The sequence below is a fragment of the Hermetia illucens genome, chromosome 5 (genome assembly GCF_905115235.1).
Source record: "Hermetia illucens chromosome 5, iHerIll2.2.curated.20191125, whole genome shotgun sequence".
Classification (NCBI taxonomy): domain Eukaryota; kingdom Metazoa; phylum Arthropoda; class Insecta; order Diptera; family Stratiomyidae; genus Hermetia; species Hermetia illucens.
This window is the reverse complement of record NC_051853.1, coordinates 82,412,677-82,434,777: the sequence shown is the minus strand read 5'-3', so window position 1 is coordinate 82,434,777 and position 22,101 is coordinate 82,412,677. Positions and strand designations below refer to the sequence as shown.

The following is a 22,101-nucleotide window of genomic DNA, read 5'->3' as shown; positions in this document are numbered from 1 at the left end:
ATTCGATAGGTAAATCTACCTGACTAACCTAAAGAGCCGGTCCAAAATTATATTTAGTCACTGAAATTGTAACTTGCATCTTGCTTTTTCTGAGAAGACGCTTTTTCGGTGATTCATCATGCAAACTCTCCATCTGTGTTACGTTTCATGAGTCGGAACTCATCTATAACTTCTTCCATGACCCGTGGCAAGAAATTTTATTTGTAATATTTGTCAGAAGAGCCACTACCAGTAGAATAAGGGAATTCCACCATAATCTATTCAAAGCACTCTGTTGGGAGTTTTCTTTTTTCTTAATAAATTAAAAGTTCGAGTGTTATCACTTAGCGAGCTTGAGTCACCGAACTGAAGCCACTTCGTTTCTCAAGTCATCAGTCCCGCAGAGTTATTCACCCTTACAATGTGGAAATATTTAGTATTCATTTTGGTGCAAATATGTGCTGCAAGTTTAGTAGATAATGCTTGGCAGGTCCTCCAAAGGACACCGCGAATCAGACACGTTGACCCGTGCAGTGACTTTTATCAGTTCGCTTGCAAAGCAGAAGCAAACGATTTAAATGTGGACAGTAACAGCGAAAATACTACTTTGGGTTTCCTAGGGATTGCCAAACAAAGAGTGGCAGAGATGTTGTCTGAAAGTCTTAGTCGCAACTCATCAACCCGGCACTACCACGATAAATCATTGAGAAATGCAAGAACATTTTATTCAGCATGTTTGGACACTCAACCGGAAAGCGCCTTACTTGAACTCAAGAGGCTACTACACCCGGGTATCAACCTTCCAATACCGAACCAAAATTGGAATGAAACAAAATTCAACTGGGTGCAGGAGGTATCAGCTTTGCGACAATATGGGGTGCAAGCCATCATTCACGAGTCCGTCGCTCCTGATTGGAAAGACGCTTCAATCGCTAAAATCTACTTCGTTGCTCCCAAATTCGACTTCGTTCATAAGGAAGACTTGCTGGGAACTTCACGGAATAGTGGCGAGTTTGTGTTCTTTTACAAAAGATACATTAAATTGCTATTCAAGAAACTGGGCTTAACGATTCGAAAGGCTAGAGAAGTATCTGAAGAGATTGTAGCATTTGAAACCGAAATTGCAAAAATAGTCCCCGATGAGAGCGAAGTCACCCCGCCAGAGCCAATTTCTTTTAACACCCTCAGGGAACGCATTCCTCAAATTGAATGGATGACATACTTTGCTAACATTCTAGATATATCTATTGACACCATGTCGCCGCTAATAGTAATCAATGAGGAGTACTATCGCAAATTAGTGAACTTAATATCTCGAACCCAAAGTCGAGTAATCGCTCAATATTTGCTTTTCAAATTTATGTTCAAATTCAGGGCAGCAGTAGAAGATACACATAGTCCGGAATATTGTTTGGAAGATGTTATCAAGAAAATGAAAACAACTGTCGGCAAAATCTTCGTCAACAACTATTACTCCCCCGAAACGAAGCAAAGTGTGAGTGAGATTGTGGCAGACGTGAAAGAAGCTTTTGCGGAAATATTGAATGAGTCTGTTTGGCTGGACCAGTCGACGAAGGGTCAAGCTCTTGAAAAGTTGCGTGCAGTACGCACCATCGTAGGATATTCGGATGATTTGTTTACAGATAACATGGAATCTTCTGTTCATCTCACCTCCAACTATTACGAAAATTGCGTTAAATTGGCTAAGCGTGAAGCAGAAGTTGAACATATTCAACTGTATGAAGGGTTGCGTCCGTGGGTACCTAGCCCTGTGGATACCAATGCATTCTATAAAGTGACAAGAAATACTATATTCATTCCTGCTGGACTACTAGTTCCTCCTCTATATGATCAGAGCTACCCAAAGTATCGCAACTATGGAGTCCTTGGAGCTATCATTGGCCACGAGTTGACCCATGGATTCGACTTCGAAGGAAAGAATTATGACTCGAAAGGGTCCGTGCAAAACTGGTGGACAACGAAATCACTAATTGCCTACTATAGCCATCTGGAGTGCGTCCTCTCACAGTACAACAACATTTCTGCATCGGAATCTCGAGAAAGTGTAGGAGATTTCGGAAGTCTAAGCGAGAATGTGGCTGACAGTGGAGGAATACAAGTTGCGTTTCGGGCCTACATGAACTGGAAACGGAGAAACCAGGAAGAGCAAGTGCCGAAAGAAACTATGACTAGTGAAAAGCTATTTTTTATGAATTTTGCCAAATTATGGTGCATTCCTCAAAGTAATTCTTCTTCGCCGAACAAATATCGCGTATTTAACTCCTTGGCCAGCTTACCTTCTTTCGCAGATGCTTTTGGCTGTGAACCAGGTTCCAAAATGAATCCAGTTAGAAGATGCAAGCTTTGGTGAACCTCAATTTATATACCATTTTCAATAAAAGATTTAGATTGAATCATGAGTTTTAGTTTAATACAGTTTAGTATTGATTGTTTTCAGAAATAACCAACGTTATGAACCATAAAAGGTTAACTGTCGGAGTGAGTTACCTATTAGGTGTAGATAAACAAGAAATGCTTCGACGATAGCAAACACTTGCATGGCTCACCTATCTGATAGAGAAGGTTAACAGGAAGTAGAGAAGTCACATGTTATATTTGAAGATAGAATGACGGCCCTACAGACAAGGTGCTCTCTTTTGATTTAGGTCAAGAATCGACCCTGCTTCATAGCAAACCAGAGCACTGGGCGCCCGAGTCAGGATCGCCGGCAGGCGCATCAGATCCATTGCTGGAATTGAGAAGACAAACCAGCTGATCATAATTAGCGTGAGAGCTTTCGAAGAAAGCTGTCCACCTAAGACGCCAAAGATTGGTAAATCACCATGGTGGAACTCGAATTTGGCAAAACAGAGGAGAACGACAAGGATGCTTCTCAATCGTGCTCTGAAGTGTGATTCTCCCACTGGCTGGAATCGCTATAAAGAGGGACAGAAGGCTCTAAAGAAGAGAATGAGATCGACTAAACGATCATCATGGAGACGCTTTTGTGAAGAGACTAACTCTCAAAGCAGAAGCGGATTCTTGTTAAAGAACGTAGCCAGAATCTGGGTTATTTACGTTTACAGAACGGGAGGTGCACAGTAAGCGATAAGAAACGGCAAACTATTTGCTTGAAGTGCACTTCCCAGGTAGAATCCAAAATCTAATCTCGAGGCTGACAGACTGGAATTTGGCATGCAAAGTAATATCACTGGAACGAATAAAATGGTCATTTAACTCGTTCCATAGATACAAGTCTGCGAGTCCGGATAGCATTATTCCTGCGCTAGTAATCGAGGGAATCGATGACCTGGATCGGAATATATATCGTGCATGCCTAGCATCCGCTTATATTCCAATTAATTGGCGTGATATGAAGGTGATATTTATTCCCAAACCAAAGAAACCCACCTACCCGGACGCAAAAACCTTTCGACCGATCAGGCTAGTAGTTCGGTTTATAAGGGATCCACACATTCCTAAGTGGCCACTTCACCATAGGCAACATGCCTACCAGAAAGGCAAATCCACAGAGACAGCACTGCATGAACTGACCGCAAAAATTGAAAAGGCGATGGCCGAATAAGAATACGAATAAGAATTCATGGACATCGAAGGTGCCTTCAATTATGCCTCATTCGTGGCAATTTGTGATGCGCTGTTAATCAGTTGGATCCTTCACATACTAGAGTGGAGAAAAATCCGTATATTGGTCGGCCAGAAGTCTGTCGAGGCAGGGTGTCGTAGGGCTGCCTATAGGGAGGGGTTCTCTCTCCGCGCTCTTGGTAATGCATACCCTGCTGTGGCACTTGGAGGGCAAAAAAGTCTTCGCACAAGCATTTGCGGACGATCTAGCCATAATAATTACCGGAAAGTTTACAGACACAGTATGTGACCGCGCATGAAATCCACAGTTGGTGCCTTCGCAATGAACTCATGGTGAACGCTAGGAAGACTGGAATAGTTTTGTTCAATAGGAACGTAGGGGCGAAAATCAAGCTGAAACACACACTTAAGTATTTAGGAGTGCATTTTGCCTCCAAGTTAACATGGAAACACCATATTTAGGAACAATATCAGAAATCCTGCAGATTGTTCTGGTGCTGTAGCAATGCGATAGTAAGACCTGGGAACTTTCACCAAAGCGAATACATTGGATGCATACGTCCATAATAAAACCCATTTTGATGTACGCATGCATCGTGTGGTGGCCGAGACTGTACTTTGCTAACAGCAGGAAGCTGCTAACGCAGATTCAGAGGCTTGTATTCCTGGAGTTCCTTGAAGTTATCCTAAATCTACCCCCATTCACTTAGAGGTGAAACGGAAAGCAGCCAGCAGTGGATATAGACTCGACACCAATGGGGCGTGGAAAGGCTGCCAATCAGACGGTCATGCGTCTATCTGGAAATTTCTTGGCAAACATCCGGTAGCTCTGATGCCGGCCGATCATATGGTTTCCAGGTTCGTCTTTGAAATCGTCGTAATCATCAAATGAAAAGAATGGTTGATAAATGTTAAGTGCTCCTTTAACATCTGGGAGCCGCTTCGGTCACGCTGCTTCCAGGGCAGAGGTGAGGCAGCGTCTGACGATTTGCCTCTGCCCTGGTAAGCAACCCTAAAGCCGTCATCGCCTAATATAGCAGAAGAATGTTTGTGGCAAAAATGGAGGGGTCGCACCATTGGGATCTGTTCCGACAGTCAAGCAGCATTATCAGAATTAAACAGCAATGACATATCAAGCCAGTTGGTGTGGAGTTTTAATCAGGTGCTGCCGAAAGTTAGCTGACTGAACGAAACATTCTTGATTGTGGGTGCTATTAATGAAGAGGCGAGAGACTGGCTCACGGAGTGTCTGGATCCACAATGGTGGGGCCAGAACCAGCTTTTGGAATCTTGCCATCCATTGTTAAGTCTACTCTGAAGGGTGAAGGATTCACGCAACCGAGTGGAGAAATTTAAACTCTTGCTGGCAGGCGAAAATCCATGTGAAAGAAGCTGGTATCGCTAGAGTGGCATTTTTGTTGTTCCCTAAGAAGTGGGTCATGAAAACCTTACAAGGCTTTTGAACGGGACACTGTTCCGTAAACTACTATATGGAAAAGAGTAGGGTGGTGGTTTCGGCTATTTATAGCCAATGTGGGGAGGAGAAGGTGACGGCCCTTTTTATGCACTTGCCCGGCCTCCTCAGATCTCAGACGAAGACACCTTGGTAAGGTTTTTTTCATTGACAAATCTGCACACTCCCTGCCTTTGGAGAATATTCTCAGATTTGCTAAAGCCTGCGAACGCCGTAGGCGGAAAGCCATTGAATAGGCGATTTACGGGGATAGCACAATGGGCCTAACAATGGCCTGAGTGCTCGGAGCTACGGCTCCCCCAGTAAACTAAAATAACTAAAGCAGGTGGGCAGTAATCTGTTGAAATATTGAATTGGTCATCATTGGGATTCATTTGGTATTGGCATTGAGAATTCAGGGAACTTTGATTCAGGTAAAGTTAGATAAATAATAGTGATTCCTGATAGCTGCGCTGCAGATATTATTGCTCTTCTGCCTTCCAGACGTATAAAAGTGGCTGACGTAGTAAATTTCGATTATACGAAAGCCAAACATCGTCTGCATAAACTTTTCTGAAGATCACAATGGAAGGCAGCGAAGACAATCGACATTTTGACAAGTATATTCGTAGAGCGTAGAAGGAGCACATTTCTGCCAAATAAAATCAATTCATAAGAGTGGAGACCACAGTCCAAGAACTGTCAGTCTTCGAATGTTCCAGCAGTTCAACGTTGCTGGCTAAACCTCACGATTTGACAGTGTTTCGAAGGGTTGCAAAGAATTTGCTGTATTTCATCATAAAAACAAGCTCTGTGGTCACAACAGGCTAGTTCCCCAAACTACCATTCAAAGAAGGCCAAACAAAAGTAAGTTGGCACCATGCTTCAGATGTGGTCAAAGAGTATTATGGGTCCTACGGCGAAACCGTAGATTGGTACTCACGATGGAACATAAAACTAAGGAAGCACCAGGTAAATCAACAGCAACAGCTCTACTACGAGACCTCTATTCCCACCTCCATGTGATTCTCGCGGGAAGTACTTTCTTAATGAAAAACTACAGACGGAGAAGGATGAAGGCGAGTATTCCGCTCCTGAAAACGGGGCAATCTGCAGCAACTGGTCCTCCAGTTTGACGGTTGGGTAAGGATGACAACCCTACACAGAAAACAATTGCTACGAAGTCAGAAAAGGAGCCGCGGAATGCATGATTACATAACGTCTGACTCGACAACGAAAACGATTTTATAAATTATCCTTCTATTTAGGCAGTTTCCCGCTTCAGTGATACTCCAGGCCATTCTGAAGATAAAGAAGAGTTAATCTCAGAATTACCTTCTTATTGTCGGGATTACTGCCCTATAGGTAATCATTGGCATTACTATTGCAGTATATATCCCAAGTAATATCTTCGGGATGCCTTAGTTGCTATAGACCTGCAAGTCATCAGAGCCCTTGCAGAGTAATTTTTGATCTAGTGTAATCACCAAATATTTGACTTCTGCTTCTCGTTTCACCTCCATGCAATGTAGCCATATGGTTCTCAGTTGATGGTTTTGGCTGGATTGATACGCAGCCTCGACTTCCTGCGCCAGGCGGTAGTAACCCTTAATCCAGTTTGGATTCTGTCACATCCTCATTTTTGCTCCTACCGATTAAAATAATCTCGTCAGCGTAAACGTGTATTCCAGTATTTGCTAGCTCGTCCAGGAGTTCATTTACTACCATACACTACCATAAGCGGTGATAGTACCCCACCCTGTGGACAACTTCAAGTAGTATTCCTAAAAATAGAATTTCTACCTGTCGGTACTTATATTTGTCTATTCTCTAACATTCTGCCCATGCAGAGAGCCAGGGTATTTCCCATTCTCTTGAGGATCAGGGTATCTTGTATCGCTGTGTGCGATTTGTTATCGAATGCTCCTTCGATACCCAAAAACGCACACCGTGCTATTTCTTTTGTTTCTATGGAATCCTGCAATGCATCCGCCAGCGGATACCGAGCAGTTTCGGTTGAATGTCCTGCCCGGAAACCGTGGTGAGACTGTAGGTGATTACGTATTAGAACGTTAGTTCTAACATATTTTATGACCTTCTCCACTGTTTTGAGTAAGAGTAGGGTGAGAAGGATCGTTTTCCTTTTCTTTCGAAATAAAGACTACTATTGCCGGTCTCTATGCCAGGACTATGTTGCCCCTTATCATTTTGAAATGGTTTCTTGGCCTCTCTCAGTGGTTCGAAGGTTCCCACTGCCCACTTGATCCTAACTTCCTAGCAACCGTTTTTGCTAGTTTCCAATTCTCCTTTCTTTTCCTTTTGTTCGTTATTGTTCGAATGTTGTCAGCTTCCGCGGACCGTGGGAAATGGAATCAGATGTACTCTCTCCTCCTCGTTCCCGGTAAATGTTCCGTCTTTCCTCTTGAGACAGACAGACGATGTTGAAATGTCTTTAGCTATAACTTTGCATAGCCTGGTTTATGGTTTGGTAATCAATTCATAGAATTCCCTTCCCCTTTGTTGAGGTCTTCCTCCATTGTTTCCAGTTCCAATTCGCTCCTCATATCACCCCTAATGTAAGTGAACCATGTTATTGCTCAGGTGCATTGAATTGTCTTAAATCGTTCTCCTGGGACTCCTTTTGATGCTATTTATTTTGGAGTTGCCCTCAATGTCCAATTCTGTGATTCGACATCCTAACCAGCCGTTCATTAGAGTATTTCCCAGAGTTATGTCTAGTACGGAATTCGTGTTAACGAGAATTCACTTGCCAAGATTGGTCTGAACAGCGAAGTCGATGGTAAACGACCAAAAGGCAGCCCGAAACAACGGTGGCTGGGTGGATGGGGATTTAAAAGCTTCGAGATTGCACCTCGATCAGGCATTCGATAGAGCCAAATGGCGAAACCGATCATGACGAGCCGACCCGGTTTGTGAACGGGACAAAGGCTGAAGAAAAAGAAGATGTCTAGTACGTCTTGTCTAGGGCTGGTATTCTTGTCCAGTGTTGGTCAGTGAGTTTTTGCTCCCTATGTTATATATTTGTACCTTTTTGGTAAGAATAAATGCTGCTCCCCCAGAGTTCTTGATGATCGTTGGCATCGGAACCGAAGAGAAGTGGGAGTGCCCCCCTCTCACAGTACTTCACCAATCTAGTAACATAGAACAAGTCGATATGACTGGTTCGACGATGAATATAAGCTAGCAACGAACTCCATCGAACGAAGAAGCGACTTTATAGGTAGAAAAACGAAAAAAGCCTAGGAAAAGGAACAGATCTAGGAACTCGAAAAGTAAGGGAGCAACCTCACCAGACGCGCAAGTTTTACCAATAAGTCAGCAGAATGAAGCCATACACATCTCGATGCTTATGTTTTCGAGATAAAAGGGGAAGTCTGACTTCCGATCGTATGTGCATATCGGAACGTTCGGTCCCGCAAACTAAAGACGACCGACAAATGCCCGCCCCAATCGTTCGCCAAAACGTCGTCCTCATATCTGAGGTACTGAAGAGAAACTAAGTTGCACTATTGGATAGGATTCTAAACAAAGCCCTTAAGTTGTTCCCTAAGACCAGGCTACTAGATGGAAGGAGCGTTCCCCAATCAGTAGCAGAAGCAGCAATCGGTTCTTTTAAAAGACCACTAAAAATACCCTGGTGAGTCTTCTTCACATAACCTTATCTTATCAATCTGTCTTTTAAACGCTATGGGAAAAATATTTGTCGAGCTACTTCATAATCTATCGAGTCGGCCGTATCAATTTCCGCGAGACCTCTCCCAGAGGCTCCGTTGGTACGAAACAGACGACGCATTAAAGAAATACATTGTCACGCTATTCCCAAAGGTTCCGTATTGAAAACTATGCTGTGAGACGTTATTTATGATGGAGTGCTTGGGCTGCGCTTACTATACAACTTCGACCGCTTTTGCAGACGACCTGGCAGCAGTGCTAATTACGAAGGGACTGGTTACTAATGTTTAAATTGGACTTAGCGGAGGAAAAGACGGAAGAGGTCGCAGGAAAAGCACCGCTGCCAAAATTTAGGTTGGTAATCACGAGATTGTTACAAAATAAATTACCAGATACATAGGAATAAAGGTTAACACCAAGTTGATTTCCAAGGAGCACTTGCACTATGCACGTAAGAAGAGAACAAAGGCTAGTTCATTTTTAGCAAGGACGATGCCTAATATACAACTCCTGTCTGGTCGGGAGTATTAAATACAACTATGAACTGAAAGAAAATAAGTTCAGCATACCGCGCAATCATGCTGGTGGTCTGCAACACATGTTGGATAGCATCGGGTGAGGAAACTACATCCTGGCGGAATAGATCCCCTTAAAACTTCTAGCAACTGAGGCACGCACTTTGTTTATGAGACAAAGCTTGCGAATACTTCCAAAATGACTGCGGACTTCCGTAATGCCACTAGGAAGGAACTGTATACGAGGTGACAGAGTCGAAAGTAAAAAGAGTCGCTAGACCCATACACTGAAAGAGCGCGGGGGTTGAAAAAATGCTTTCGAATCGGACAAATCTCTCGACTATCTCGAATGAACCGCTACACTAAACGATCAGAAGGATGTAATGTGCCGAGGTTCGAGATTCATGGATGGAAGAAGCGATTTGGACGACGCCCACAACGTAGCTATCGGACCTCATAATATCGTGAAGGATGGGTTCAATCAGTGAACTGCAGTGTAAACTGACGCGTAATATAGCTGAGGGTGATAAAACTCTTTTCGAGAGTGATATATGACTCCCTAGGAGTCGAGCGTTTCGTCTACCAAGACCGTTAATGAGTGGTGATAATAACACCCTGCACGAGGTGCACCTGCTGCTAACAATACGCTACGGATCTAGACTCGAAAGTCGAAAAACACCTCCGCAATCCAGGGTGTCATGCGAACTGTGCCCATTGGATAGTTCGAAGTCGTGCATAACTGGCTGTGTTCGAAACGAGTCTCATTGATACCTGGCCACCTCAGTGAGTAAGTTTGACCATACCGTGTTATGGGGGCTATAGTACGGCCCTCCGTACTCGTGGGAACCAAATAAAGGAAAAAAAACTGAAAAGATAAAACCAGATAAATGGGACCCCATACTGCACACAAACTGGCCAATCAGGTGGAGGCACATCTCCAAAACATCGCGACCCAAGTGATTTCAGCCGAAAAGATTGAAGTTGAGGCGCCAATCACTGTAGTCAAGATCAACATTGGCACACTGCGAAGACTACAGCCAACAAAGACCACTGTTCAAAAAGCAGGGGCAAGCAGAAACACTTCTGAATCAGTATATCAAATGTCAGGAAAGAGACAGGCCTCAGTGGTGCAGGTGTTAAATGGTTGCGTTATCTGAAGGAAAGTCTGAAACCAGAAGACACCTTTAAAAAGGCTCAGGAAGATCTAAGTCATCTTTATCGGAGGAGGATATGCCAGGAGCAGTGCTCAGTGGTGAAAGTGTTTTTTCGTAAAGCTGCACTAGAGAAGGAAGATCTCATGGGCCCTCTAACTGCCCAGAATGGGGATCTCCATACGCGATTATGGAGAGTCTTCAGGAGTCAATTGGGGGGCAAAGGTGAGCAATCGTCGAAGTTACCAGATCCACTACAGATTTGGCAACATACTTGCGCACGTTAACAGAGAAAAGGCGAGGAGGGTACCGGGTGGAAAACTTACCGAGGTTCCCGCATGAATCTCGAATGCCATAGAAGCTGAAACGACTGGATCGAGCAGGGAAGTAGATCTGCTACCCAATGAAGAAGAGAAGCTGGACGACCCAGACCTGGATCTTGTGGGAAAGCACCATATCGGAAGAGGAGGATGATAACATACTCCAAAAGTGGAGAAGAGCTCAAAAAATTAACGAAGCCAATGGCCAGCACTAGGGTAGCCCAAGTAAACCTTCACCATGTAGAAGCTACATCTACAATAATTGCAAGGGCAATTTCCAAAAACAACATTGGAATAGTGCTGACTCAGGAACACTGGGTGTCCTGGAGGCAGATTCGCAGTCTGCAAGGAAGATGAATGCAGATAATTTGCAACTCCTCTTGGGAAAAATCAAGAGCTGGGATCATTCTTAAACATAATAATAAATATATATATCTTTCAGCGTTCCAGACTAGAGACCATGTGGCTGTTGGCATCGGGCTACTTCCCAGAAGACAACATCCTGATTCCACCGGAGCTAATCGCAAGACTGGCAAAGTTTTGTAAGAGAAGGGCTCTACCAAATCTCCTTGGCTGCAATGCTAGCGCCCATCACAAAGTCTGGGGAAGCAGCCGCACCAATGAAAGAGTTGGATACTTTCTTGAATTTATTCACGCATTAGCGCAAACCTGGATGAAGGACGCTCCATAACTGGTGTTTTTTGTGATCCACATATCAGCGAGGGTCTCAAATCTAAAATTTACCACAATGTCGTCCGTTCTGCCGCACTCTATGGTTCTGAGTGTTTGCCGATTATAAAAGACAATCAACGGGGTCTTGCGTCAATGGAGACGAAGATATTACGTTGGACTAGTGGCGTGACACGTTTTGATCATATCCGAAATGAGGATATCCGCGATCGACATGGAGTTGCACCAATTGTGGAAAAATTGCGAAAGAGGCGTCTTCGATGGTATAGTTATGTAATTAATTTGTTAAGATTGGTCTGAACATTAACGTCGATGGTAAGCGACCAAATGGTCGGCCAAGAAAACGGTGGCTTGATACGTTGGATGGGAATTTGAAAGACTCACGATTGCATCAAGATCAGCAATTTGATAAAATACAGTGGCGAATCTGATCATGACGAGCCGACCCCGCCTGTGAACGGGACAAAGGCTGAAAAAAGAAGAATAAGTTAGAGAACGCTTCAACATTTGTGGCCAGCATTAGATAAGAGGTACTAGACATATCTCTATGGAATATTCTGATGAACGGGCTGGTCAGGAATTGGAGGGTGTAGGATGAGTCTTGTATCTAGGATCAGAGAATAATCAGATTCGACATTGAGGACAATTTCGAAATAAAAGGAATAATCAGGAATCCCAGGAGAACATATTGGGACTCCTACGCAACGCACCTGAGTAACAACATGACTCATCTATCAGGAGCGAACTGGAACTGGAAGTCGTTATTGACGGATATGAGCCTAGCTGCCCGACTAAGACAGTTAAGTCATCAAGGGATTTACCTTGGTAGAATAGGAACCTAGCCAGAATGAGAACATAGGTGTGAAAACTGTTCAACTGGGGAAAACAAACCGGAGACTGACCAAGGTACAAAAACGCACTGGCTGTCTATAGCAGCGTGATCAGGGTAACAACACGGAGCGGCTTCATGGAATTCTGTGAAAGGATTGAACAGAAGTAATCAGGCTATACAAAGCTATAGTCAAAGATAGCACATTTTTTTTGTCTGTCTGAAAAAGGAAAATGGGACACTTGCCCAGAACGAGGAGGACGGAGTACATCTGCTTCTCAGAATCCATTTCCGAGGGTCCGACTTCACGGCTTAATGCGCATATCTGCATGACATTCCAACAACGAACAAACGGATAAGAAAGGAAAATTGAAAACTAGCGAAAGAGGAATACTAGGAAGCTAGGGTAAGTTGGGCAGTGGGCACCTTGAAACCACTGTAATCATCTGGAGTAAATGACATCTTCCCAGCACTACTCGAGAGACGCCTACAAACCATCTTACAGATTCTTCTAGGGGTGGCAAGGGGCAGCATATCCCTATTATATATTCCAAGGGCATAGAGGTGGTCAAAGGGTAGTATAGGTCCCAGGGCGAAACGTGGATTGGTACCCACGATGGAGCATAAAACCTGGGAAATGCCTGCTGAACCAACACCAACAGCTCTACTACCAAACCCTATCTCCACCTCCACGTGGTGACCGCTGGGAGCTCTTTCTTAACGAAAAGCTGTAGACGGAGAAGTCTGAAGGCGAGTCTCCCGCGCCTAAAAACGGGACAAATTGTACCAACTGGTCCTCCAGGTTGGGGGTTGGGTAGGGCTGACAACCCTACACGGAAAACAACTTGTTACGGAGCCACAACAGGAGCCTCGGACAGGACGGATTTTAAAACGACGGACCCGGCAACGAACACGGAATAACGATTTGCGCATTTTCTCATTGAACGTGCGCTCCCTGTACAGAGATGAAGCTGATGAGCAGCTAGCCGATACCCTGTCCCAATATAGGGCTGATATAACAGCGTTGCAAGAGATGCGATGGACAGGGACCGGTTTCCTGGAGAAGAGCCACTACACCATATATTATAGCGGTCATCCAGTAAACCATGTCCTCGGAGTAGGTTTCTTAGTCAGCCAAAAAATGAAACCTGCTGTTATCGGCTTTGAAAACATAAGCGAACGGCTATGCACTCTGCGCTTGCGAGGCAAGTTTAGAAATATAAGCCTCATCAACGTTTACGCCCCTACAGAGGAGACTGCAAAGTCGGAGAAGGATACCTCCTACGAGGCAGTAGAACGAACCCTCGAAGCATGTCAAAGATATGATATGAAAATCATACTTGGGGATTTTAACAGTCTAGTAGGGAAGGAGCCCGTATTCAGGCGATACGTTGGCTCCCATAGCTTACACGAAAAAACAAATGATAACGGACTGCGGACTATTCAATTAGCAGGGTCACACGAAATGGTTGTTGGAAGTACCTGGTTTGCGCGGAAAGCGGTCCACAAACATACGTGGGCCTCTCTAGACAGGACCACTTTCAACCAAATTGACCATGTGTTGATCGAACGCCGCCACCTCTCAGCCATGATGAATGTCAGAACATATAAGGGGGCCAATATAGACTCTGATCACTATCTCGTTGGCATGGTGCTCCGAGCTCGAATAACAATACCACCTAGAATTCCCTCTGACAATCAGGTGAGAGTGAACACTGAAGCCATCCACAACACAACCCTCCGCGACACCTATAAGAGGGAAATGGATGCCGCAATGATCGCAGTCAACAGAGGACCTGGAGATGAAGCATCAACAAATGATCTTCACAATCACCTGAAGAACGTCATCATGGATACGGCCACAAACATACTTGGCCCCAGCCGCAAAAGGAGTCGGAACGGCTGGTTTGACGATGAATGCAAGCTAGCAACGGAACGGAAGAATGCCGCATACCGAGTAATGTTGCATTCTCAAAGAACGCGGGCACGCGCAGAGACTTATCACAAACTGCGTCGAGCGGAGAAGCGACTTCACAGACGGAAAAAGGAAGCCTGGGAGAACCAACAAGTCTGTGAGCTAGAAAAGTACAGGGAGGAACCGCACCAGGGAAGTTTTATCAACAAGTCAGCAGGATGAAACCTTATACACCTCGATACTCATCCTGCCGAGACAAAGAGGGAAATCTGATTTCCGACAGAATGGGCATATTAGAGCGATGGGTTGAGTACTTTGATGAGCTACTGAACAACCAGAACATCGGCGAGTTGGAGGTCCCACCAACTGAAGACGACGGACAAATACTGCCACCACCAAGTTTAGGAGAAACAGTCTGTGCAATTCATCGGCTAAAAAATCATAAGTCGCCAGGAGCCGATGGAATTACAGCCGAATTAGTTAAATATGGAGGCGACCAGTTACACCAAGTGGTTCATCAACTTGTGCTCAAGGTATGGGACAGCGAATCAATGCCTGACGATTGGCAACGAGGCATTATCTGTCTCATACATAAAAAGTGAGATATCACACAGAGCAGCAATTATAGAGGTATCACGTTGCTGAGTACCATCTATAAGATATTCTCCACTATCTTGCTAGGCCGGATAGCCCCATACGCCCAGAACATCATTGGCCCATACCAAAGAGGCTTCACTTCAGGCAAATCAGCAACAGATCAGATTTTCTCTCTGCGGCAAGCGGTGGGAAAACTGTTGGAATATGGACAACAGTTGCACCATCTGTTCATCGACTTTAAGGCCGCCATGATAGCATAGCCAGGGTAAAACTGTACACGGCCATGAGAGAATTCGGTATCCCGACGAAATTAATAAGACTGACTAGGCTGACCCTGACCAATGTGCGAGGCCAGATAAAAGCAGCAAGATCACTCTCATGACCATTCGACATCACCAACGGTCTACGACAAGGGGATGCGCTATCATGCGTCCTCTTTAACCTGGCCCTCGAGAAAGTGATCCGTGATGCCGAGGCACATGCAAGAGGTACGATCCTCTTCAAGTCCACCCAACTATTGGCCTATGCTGACGATATCGAAATCATGGGAAGAACCACCCGAGACGCACAAACTGCCTTCATCCAGATCGAGCAGGCGGTGATTGGCGCGAGATCTTGGGCTGCACATCAATGAAGGCAAGACAAAATACATGGTGGCAACGTCAGCACCGAAGACGAATCAATCAACAACATCAAACCGCACTGGTCAAACACAAACACGAAGAAGAATAAGGATAGGAGAATACAACTTTGAGACCGTTGACAATTTCTCCTATCTAGGGTCGAAAATCACAACCGATAACAACTACGATGATGAAATCCGCGCACGGTTGTTGTCAGCCAACAGAGCCTATTTCAGCTTACAAAGACTGTTCCGCTCGAAACGTTTCACCATAGGGTCAAAGCTCTTACTGTACAAGACTATGATCTTGCCAGTCCTCATGTATTCCTCGGAGACTTGGGTTCTTAGCAAGAAGAATTGCGAACTCTTGGCCGCGTTCGAGAGAAGAATCCTCCGAAGAATTTTTGGCCCCCTACATGAGGATGGACGATTCCGTAGCCTACACAATGACGAAAGCTATGAGCGATACCATGACCGTCCGGTTGTGGATAAAATCCGGCTCAATAGGTTACGGTGGGCGGGTCACTTAATCCGTATGGATGAGGATGATCCCTGGATGGACCTCGGCGCAAAACCGGGATGTCTGGAGTTCCTTATTAAGGCAGGCCTAGACCGGATACCGGTTGTTGCGCCGTTGATGATGATGAAGGGCATAGAGGCAGGCAACAATAGTCTTTATTCCGAAAGCGGATAAAAAGGATTCTTTACACCCAAAATCTTTCAGAACCATTTGTCTAACATCATTCGTGCTCAAAACAGTGAAAAAGCTTATAGACAACTATATTAGATCTAACGTTCTAATGCGTAATCCCCTACAGTTTCACCACGCTTTTCGGGTAGGACGGTCAACGGAGGCTGCTCTATATCAGCTGACATGTATTGCAGAATTCCATAGAAACAAAAGAAATAGCATTGTGTACCTTCTTGGATATCGAAGGAGCATTCGATAACACATCGCACACAGAGATTCAAGATTCCGTGATTCGTAAGGGAGTGGGAAACACTCTGGTTTAATGGAAGGGCATACTGTTGGAGGGTAGAGAAATAGAAGTACAAACAAGTATAAATTCTATTGTCAGGAATACTACTCAAGGTTGTCCACAGGGCGGGGTACTATCACCGCTTATATGGAGTTTGGTAGTGGATGAACTCCTGACCGAGTTAACAAATGCTGGAGAGGAACTTACTTTTTTTGGTCCACGGACACATCGTTTGGGGCACAGCACCCAAGTATATAAAACCAAAGACTAGCGATTTCGTCCAGGGCAGATACTGCCTCACCTGCGCCCTAGGAGCAGCGTGACCGAAAGTGGCAACAGGTAGAAAACGCTCCTGCTCCAAACAAGGGGTCCGTGACCAAAAAACGTGGGAGTAAGTTGCTCATCATTTGGTTCGGTCCAACATCAAATGGATGTTGGCTTAGGATCCCTAACATCCCAAAACAAAACTTTAGCTTTAGCCTAGCTTATTTCGCACCGCTGTCGTGTTTTTGCGATTATTTAAAGGAGCGTTTTCCATCTGTTGCCACTTTCGGCCATGCTGCTTCCAGGGTGGAAGTGTTTCTTTTCTGAGATTTTTGGCTCTGGTGATTTGCAGGTCCATAGCAGCAATAGTAAAGCAAGTAATTACCTATGAGGTGCTAATCTAGACAAAAGAACTCCACTCAGAACAACAGCCAAGCAGTCACACAAACCCCGAAAACAGGCTTGCATGTGTATCAGTGCGGTAATGAGGACATGCTCAACAACATCCCTGGATATCTTCTGGTATTAACTCTTCTTCACCTTCAGAATACTCGGGAGTATCAGTGAAGCGTGAAGCTGCCTAAATAGATGGAAAATTTATATTTTTTCAAGGTGTTATCCCCAAATACTGATACCAAGGGATGACATGATAACGAAGTTTCATTTCGATAAGAAGTGTGAAAAACGTTCAAATAAGAGGGCAAACTGGGAGAGCGTGGCTGTGACATACGAATGAAACTTGGCACTGATTACTTGGTACATTGAGAGCGGGGAGTATTCGGCACATATGCAAAGTAGGTCGAAACACCTGGGAGAATAGCTAATACCAGATGCCAAGTTGAAATATTTGAAAGAAGGGAGTATAATAAAATTCCTACCGGTTATACACTTGCTTCACAGTACACTGTGTAAGGACGCAGTGCAACTTTCCTTAACAGAATAATAACAGCAACTCAGAAGGGACGTGAATGTTAATGAGGTTTATTGTAAATTTGCTCGTTGTTGCAGGGGGCCCAGCCTCTCGCTTATGTTTTCAAAACCGCTTGTGGCTCTTCTCCAGAAAATGGGTCCCTATCCGGGGCATCTTTAATAACGCTCTGATATCAGCCTTATTTCCGGTCAGGTTATCATTTAACAGAATAGTAGTTCCTGATCTTTAATGGGAACTAACGTTCCATATGAAAATGAGCAAATCGTTTTTCGGTTTTCGTTGCCGGGTCAGTCGTTGTGTAATCCATAGATTCTGTGGCTCCTTTTCTGACTTCGTAGCAATTGTTCAACCTTACCCAACCGTCAACCTGGAGGACCAGTTGCTGCAGCTTGCCCCGTTTTCAGGAGCAGAAAACTCCGCTTCATCCTTCTCCGTCTGCAGTTTTTCATTAAAAAAGAACTCCCAGCGAGCATCATATGGAGGTGGGCATAGCGGTTGTGTAGTAGAGCCGCTGGTGTTGGTTTAGCTAGCGTTTTCCGAATTTTATGTTTCATCGTGAGTAACAATCCACGTTTACCCCTTGGGACCCATACTCCCCTTGGACCGTATCTGAAGCATGGTGCCAGCGATGGTTGGTTTTGCCTGGACTTCTTTGAACAGTGGTTTGGGGCGAACTTCATTGACATCTCGCCTGTTGCGACCGAAGAACTTGTTTTTATGACGAAATACAACGAATTCTTTGCAACCCTTTGAAACGCGGTCAGATCTTGAGTTTTGGTGACCAACGTTGAACTGGTGGAACATTCGAAGACTGACAGTTTTTGGACTGCGGTCTTCACTCCTATGAATTGATCTTATTTGGCAGACATGTGCTCATTCTACGCTCTATGAATATGTCGATTGTGTCCGTTGCCTTCCATTGTGATCTTCAGAAGAGTTGATGCAGACGATGTTTGATTTGCCTGTAGTCGAAATTTCCTACGTCAGCCACTTTTATACGTCTGGAATGCAGGAGAGCAATAATATCTGCAAAGCACGTATCAGGCATCATTCATATTAATATAACTTTACCTGCATCAACGTTCCTGGAATTATCAATGTCAATAGCAAATGAATTCTAATGATGACCAATTCAATATTTCAACAGATTACTGCCCACAATGAAGCAGAGTCCGCCCTTGACCTAAATCAAAAGAGAGCGCCCCTTCTATCTTCAAATATAACATGTGACTTGCTTACTTTCTGCTAACCTCCCTTTTCAGATATGTAAGCCATGCAAGTGTTTGCAATCGATCGAAGCATTTCTTGTTTATCTAGACCCAATGGTAACTCACTCCGTCAGTTAACCTTTTATAGTTTATACCATTGCTTTGCTTATTTCTGAATAAGTCTTTTGAAAGCGCATTTAACTTCTTCACTCCGATTCTATTAGATTTTGTTCAGTTGTACTCAATGGTCCCTGTAAGGAAAGAAAAGACGAAATGCCAGCTATTTTCTTCAATAAACATACAATCCCCACTAAACTGTGTTGAACTAAAGCTCATGATTCAATCTAAATCATTTATTTAAAATAGTATATAAATTGAGGTTCACCAAAGCTTGCATCTTCTAACTGGATTCATTTTGGAACCTGGTTTACAGCCAAAAGCATCTGCGAAAGAGGGTACACTGGCCAAGGAGTTAAATACGCGATATTTGTTCGACAAAGAAGAGTTGCTTTGAGGAGTGCACCATAATTTGGCAAAATTCATAAAAAATAGCTTTTCACTAGTAATAGTTCCTGCTGGCAGCAGTTCTTGCTGATTTCTCCGTTTCCAGTTCATGTAGGCCCGAAACGCGACTTGTATTCCTCCACTGTCAGCCACATTCTCGCTTAGACCTCCGAAGTCTCCCACACTTTCCCGAGATTCTGATGCAGAAATGTTGTTATACTGTGGGAGGACACACTCCAGATGGCTATAGTAGGCAATGAGCGATTTCGTTGTCCACCAGGTTTGCAGGGACCCTTTGGAGTCATAATCCTTTCCTTCGAAGTCGAATCCATGGGTCAACACGTGGCCAATGATAGCTCCAAGGACTCCATAGTTGCGATATTTAGGATAAGTCTTATCATATACAGGAGGAACTAGTAATCCAGCAGGAATGAATATCGTATTTGCTGTCACGTTGTAGAATGCATTGGGATCCACAGAGCTAGGTATCCAAGGATGCAATCCTTTCTCCAGTTGCCTATGCTCAATTTCTGCTTCATGCCTTGCCAATTCCATACAATTTTCGTAATAGTTGTTGGTGAGACGGATAGATGCTTCCCTGTTATCTGTAAACAAATCATCCGAATATCCTATGATTGTGCGTACTGCACGCAACTTTTCAAGAGCTTGACTCTTCGTCGACTGGTCCAGCCAAACAGACTCATTCAACATTTCCGCAAAAGCTTCTTTCACGTCTGCCACAATCTCACTCACACTTTGCTTCGTTTCGGGGGAATAATAGTTGTTGACGAAGACTTTGCCGACAGTTGTTTTCATTTTCTTGATAACATCTTCCAAACAATATTCCGGACTATGTGCATCTTCTACTGCTGCCCTGAATTTGAACATGAATTTAAAAAGCAAATATTGAGCGATTACTCGTCTTTGGGTTCGAGATATTAAGTTCACTAATTTGCGATAGTACTCCTCATTGATTACTATTAGCGGTGACCTTAAGCGAATAGGTCTGCCTAGGATATTAGCAAAGTATATTAGCCAATCAATTTGAGGAATGCGTTCGCTGAGGGCGTTAAAAGAAATTGACTGTGGCGGGGTAACATCGCTCTCATCGGGGACTATTTTTGCAATTTCGGTTTCAAATGCTACAATTTCTTCAGATACTTCTCCAGCCTTTTGAATACTTAAGCCCAGTTTCTTGAATATCAATTCGATGTATCTTTTGTAAAAGGAGACAAGCTCGCCACTATTCCGTGAAGTCCCCAGCAAGTCTTCCTTATGAACGAAGTCGAATTTGGGAGCAACGAAGTAGATTTTGGGGGCCGAAGCATTTTTCCAATCAGGAGCGACGAACTCGTGAATGATGGCTTGCACCCCATATTTTCGCAGAGCTGATGTCTCCTCCGCCCATTTGAAACGTTTTTCATCCCAGTTTTCGTTCACTATTGGAAGATTGACGAACGATTGTAGTAGCTTTTTGAGTTCAAGTAAGGCGCTTCCTGATTGAGTGTTCAAACATACTAAATAAAATTTTCTTGTGTTTTTCAATGATTCCTCATGATGGTGGCGGGTTAATGAGTTGCGGCTAAGACTTTTAGACAGCGACTCCGCTACTCTTTGTTTGGCAATCTCTAAGAAACCCAAAGTAGTATTTTCACTGTAACTGTCCACGTCTAAATCGTTTGCTCCTGCTTCACAAGCGAACTGATAAAAGTCACTGCACGGATCAACCTGTCTTGTTCGCGGTATCCTTTGGAAGATCTGCCAAAGATTACCTACTAAACTTGCAGCACATATTTGCACCAAAATGAATACTAAACACTTCCACATTGTAAGAGTGAATAACTCTGCGGGACTGATGGGTTGAGAAATGAAGTGGCTTCAGTTCGGTAACTCAAGCTCGCTAAGTGATAATACTCGAACTTTTGATTTATTAAAAAAATGGAAACTCCCAACAGAGTGCTTTGGATAGATTATGGTGGAATTCGCTTATTCTACTAACAATGGCAGTCCTGAAAATTATTATAAACAAAATTTCTTTCCGCGGGTCATGGATGAGTTCGGACTCATGAGACTTGACACAAATGGAGTGTCTGATACGATTTGGAATTATGATTCACTGAAAAAGCGTCTCCCCAGGAAAAGTAACATGCATGTTACAATTTCCGTGGCCACATGTGGTTAAAAATATAATTTTGAGTCTGTTCTCTACGTTAGTCAGGTAGACTTACCTATCGAATTCCAAGAGGGACAATTGCCGTTTTCCAAACGAACAACTTTACCCTGTGAGTCAAAGTATTCTCTGCTTGTCCTAAAAGACCACTAAAATGGATAGAAATTTATGGGCTAACAATCTGTGTGCATTTTTGAATATCGATGGGGCATTCGATAACACACGCCCAAGATGCCCTGATCTGTGAGGGAGTGGGAAACACACTGGCTTTCTGGATGGGCAAAATGTTAGAGAGAAGGCAAATAGGAGTACAGCGATAGGTACAAAGACTATTGTCGTGAATACTAGTGAAGGTTGTCCACAGTGCGGGGTACTGTCATCGCTTATGGGACATTTGTAGGCAACGGATGTTTCTACAAATTTATGTTATTAATCTAAAGAATTTTAAAAATTCAATTTCAATATAAAAATATAGTAACAACTTTACTTAACCTTCATCCGTCCCTCGTATCAATTTGATACGAATCGCTACTTTCACGTTCTGTATTTTGTAGTAATATTAATATTTTGACCTGCTTTTTTGGCCCAAGGAATATTTTTATGAAATTCATTAGATAATATATTTCCTTCTTTTCTATTTTTCACCCAATTGGCACAATAAAAAAAGTCACGTA

General features: G+C 43.8%; 2 protein-coding genes across 2 annotated transcripts; one reads left to right on the top strand and one right to left on the bottom strand.

Moving 5' to 3' along the window:
• Positions 1–370: 370 nt before the first annotated feature.
• LOC119658305 (neprilysin-4-like) lies at positions 371–2,370 on the top strand. The gene has a single exon (XM_038065608.1). The coding sequence runs from the start codon at positions 401–403 to the stop codon at positions 2,348–2,350; it is 1,950 nt and encodes a 649-aa protein (XP_037921536.1). The 5' UTR covers positions 371–400; the 3' UTR covers positions 2,351–2,370.
• A 16,764-nt stretch (positions 2,371–19,134) lies between these two features.
• LOC119658146 (neprilysin-4-like) lies at positions 19,135–21,084 on the bottom strand. The gene has a single exon (XM_038065413.1). The coding sequence runs from the start codon at positions 21,082–21,084 to the stop codon at positions 19,135–19,137; it is 1,950 nt and encodes a 649-aa protein (XP_037921341.1).
• Between the last annotated feature and the right edge of the window lie 1,017 nt (positions 21,085–22,101).

Bases quoted from the DNA above. Each gene is read 5' to 3' on its own strand.
- LOC119658305 (XM_038065608.1), top strand. From the start codon at position 401: ATGTGGAAATATTTAGTATTCATTTTGGTGCAAATATGTGCTGCAAGT.
- LOC119658146 (XM_038065413.1), bottom strand. From the start codon at position 21,084: ATGTGGAAGTGTTTAGTATTCATTTTGGTGCAAATATGTGCTGCAAGT.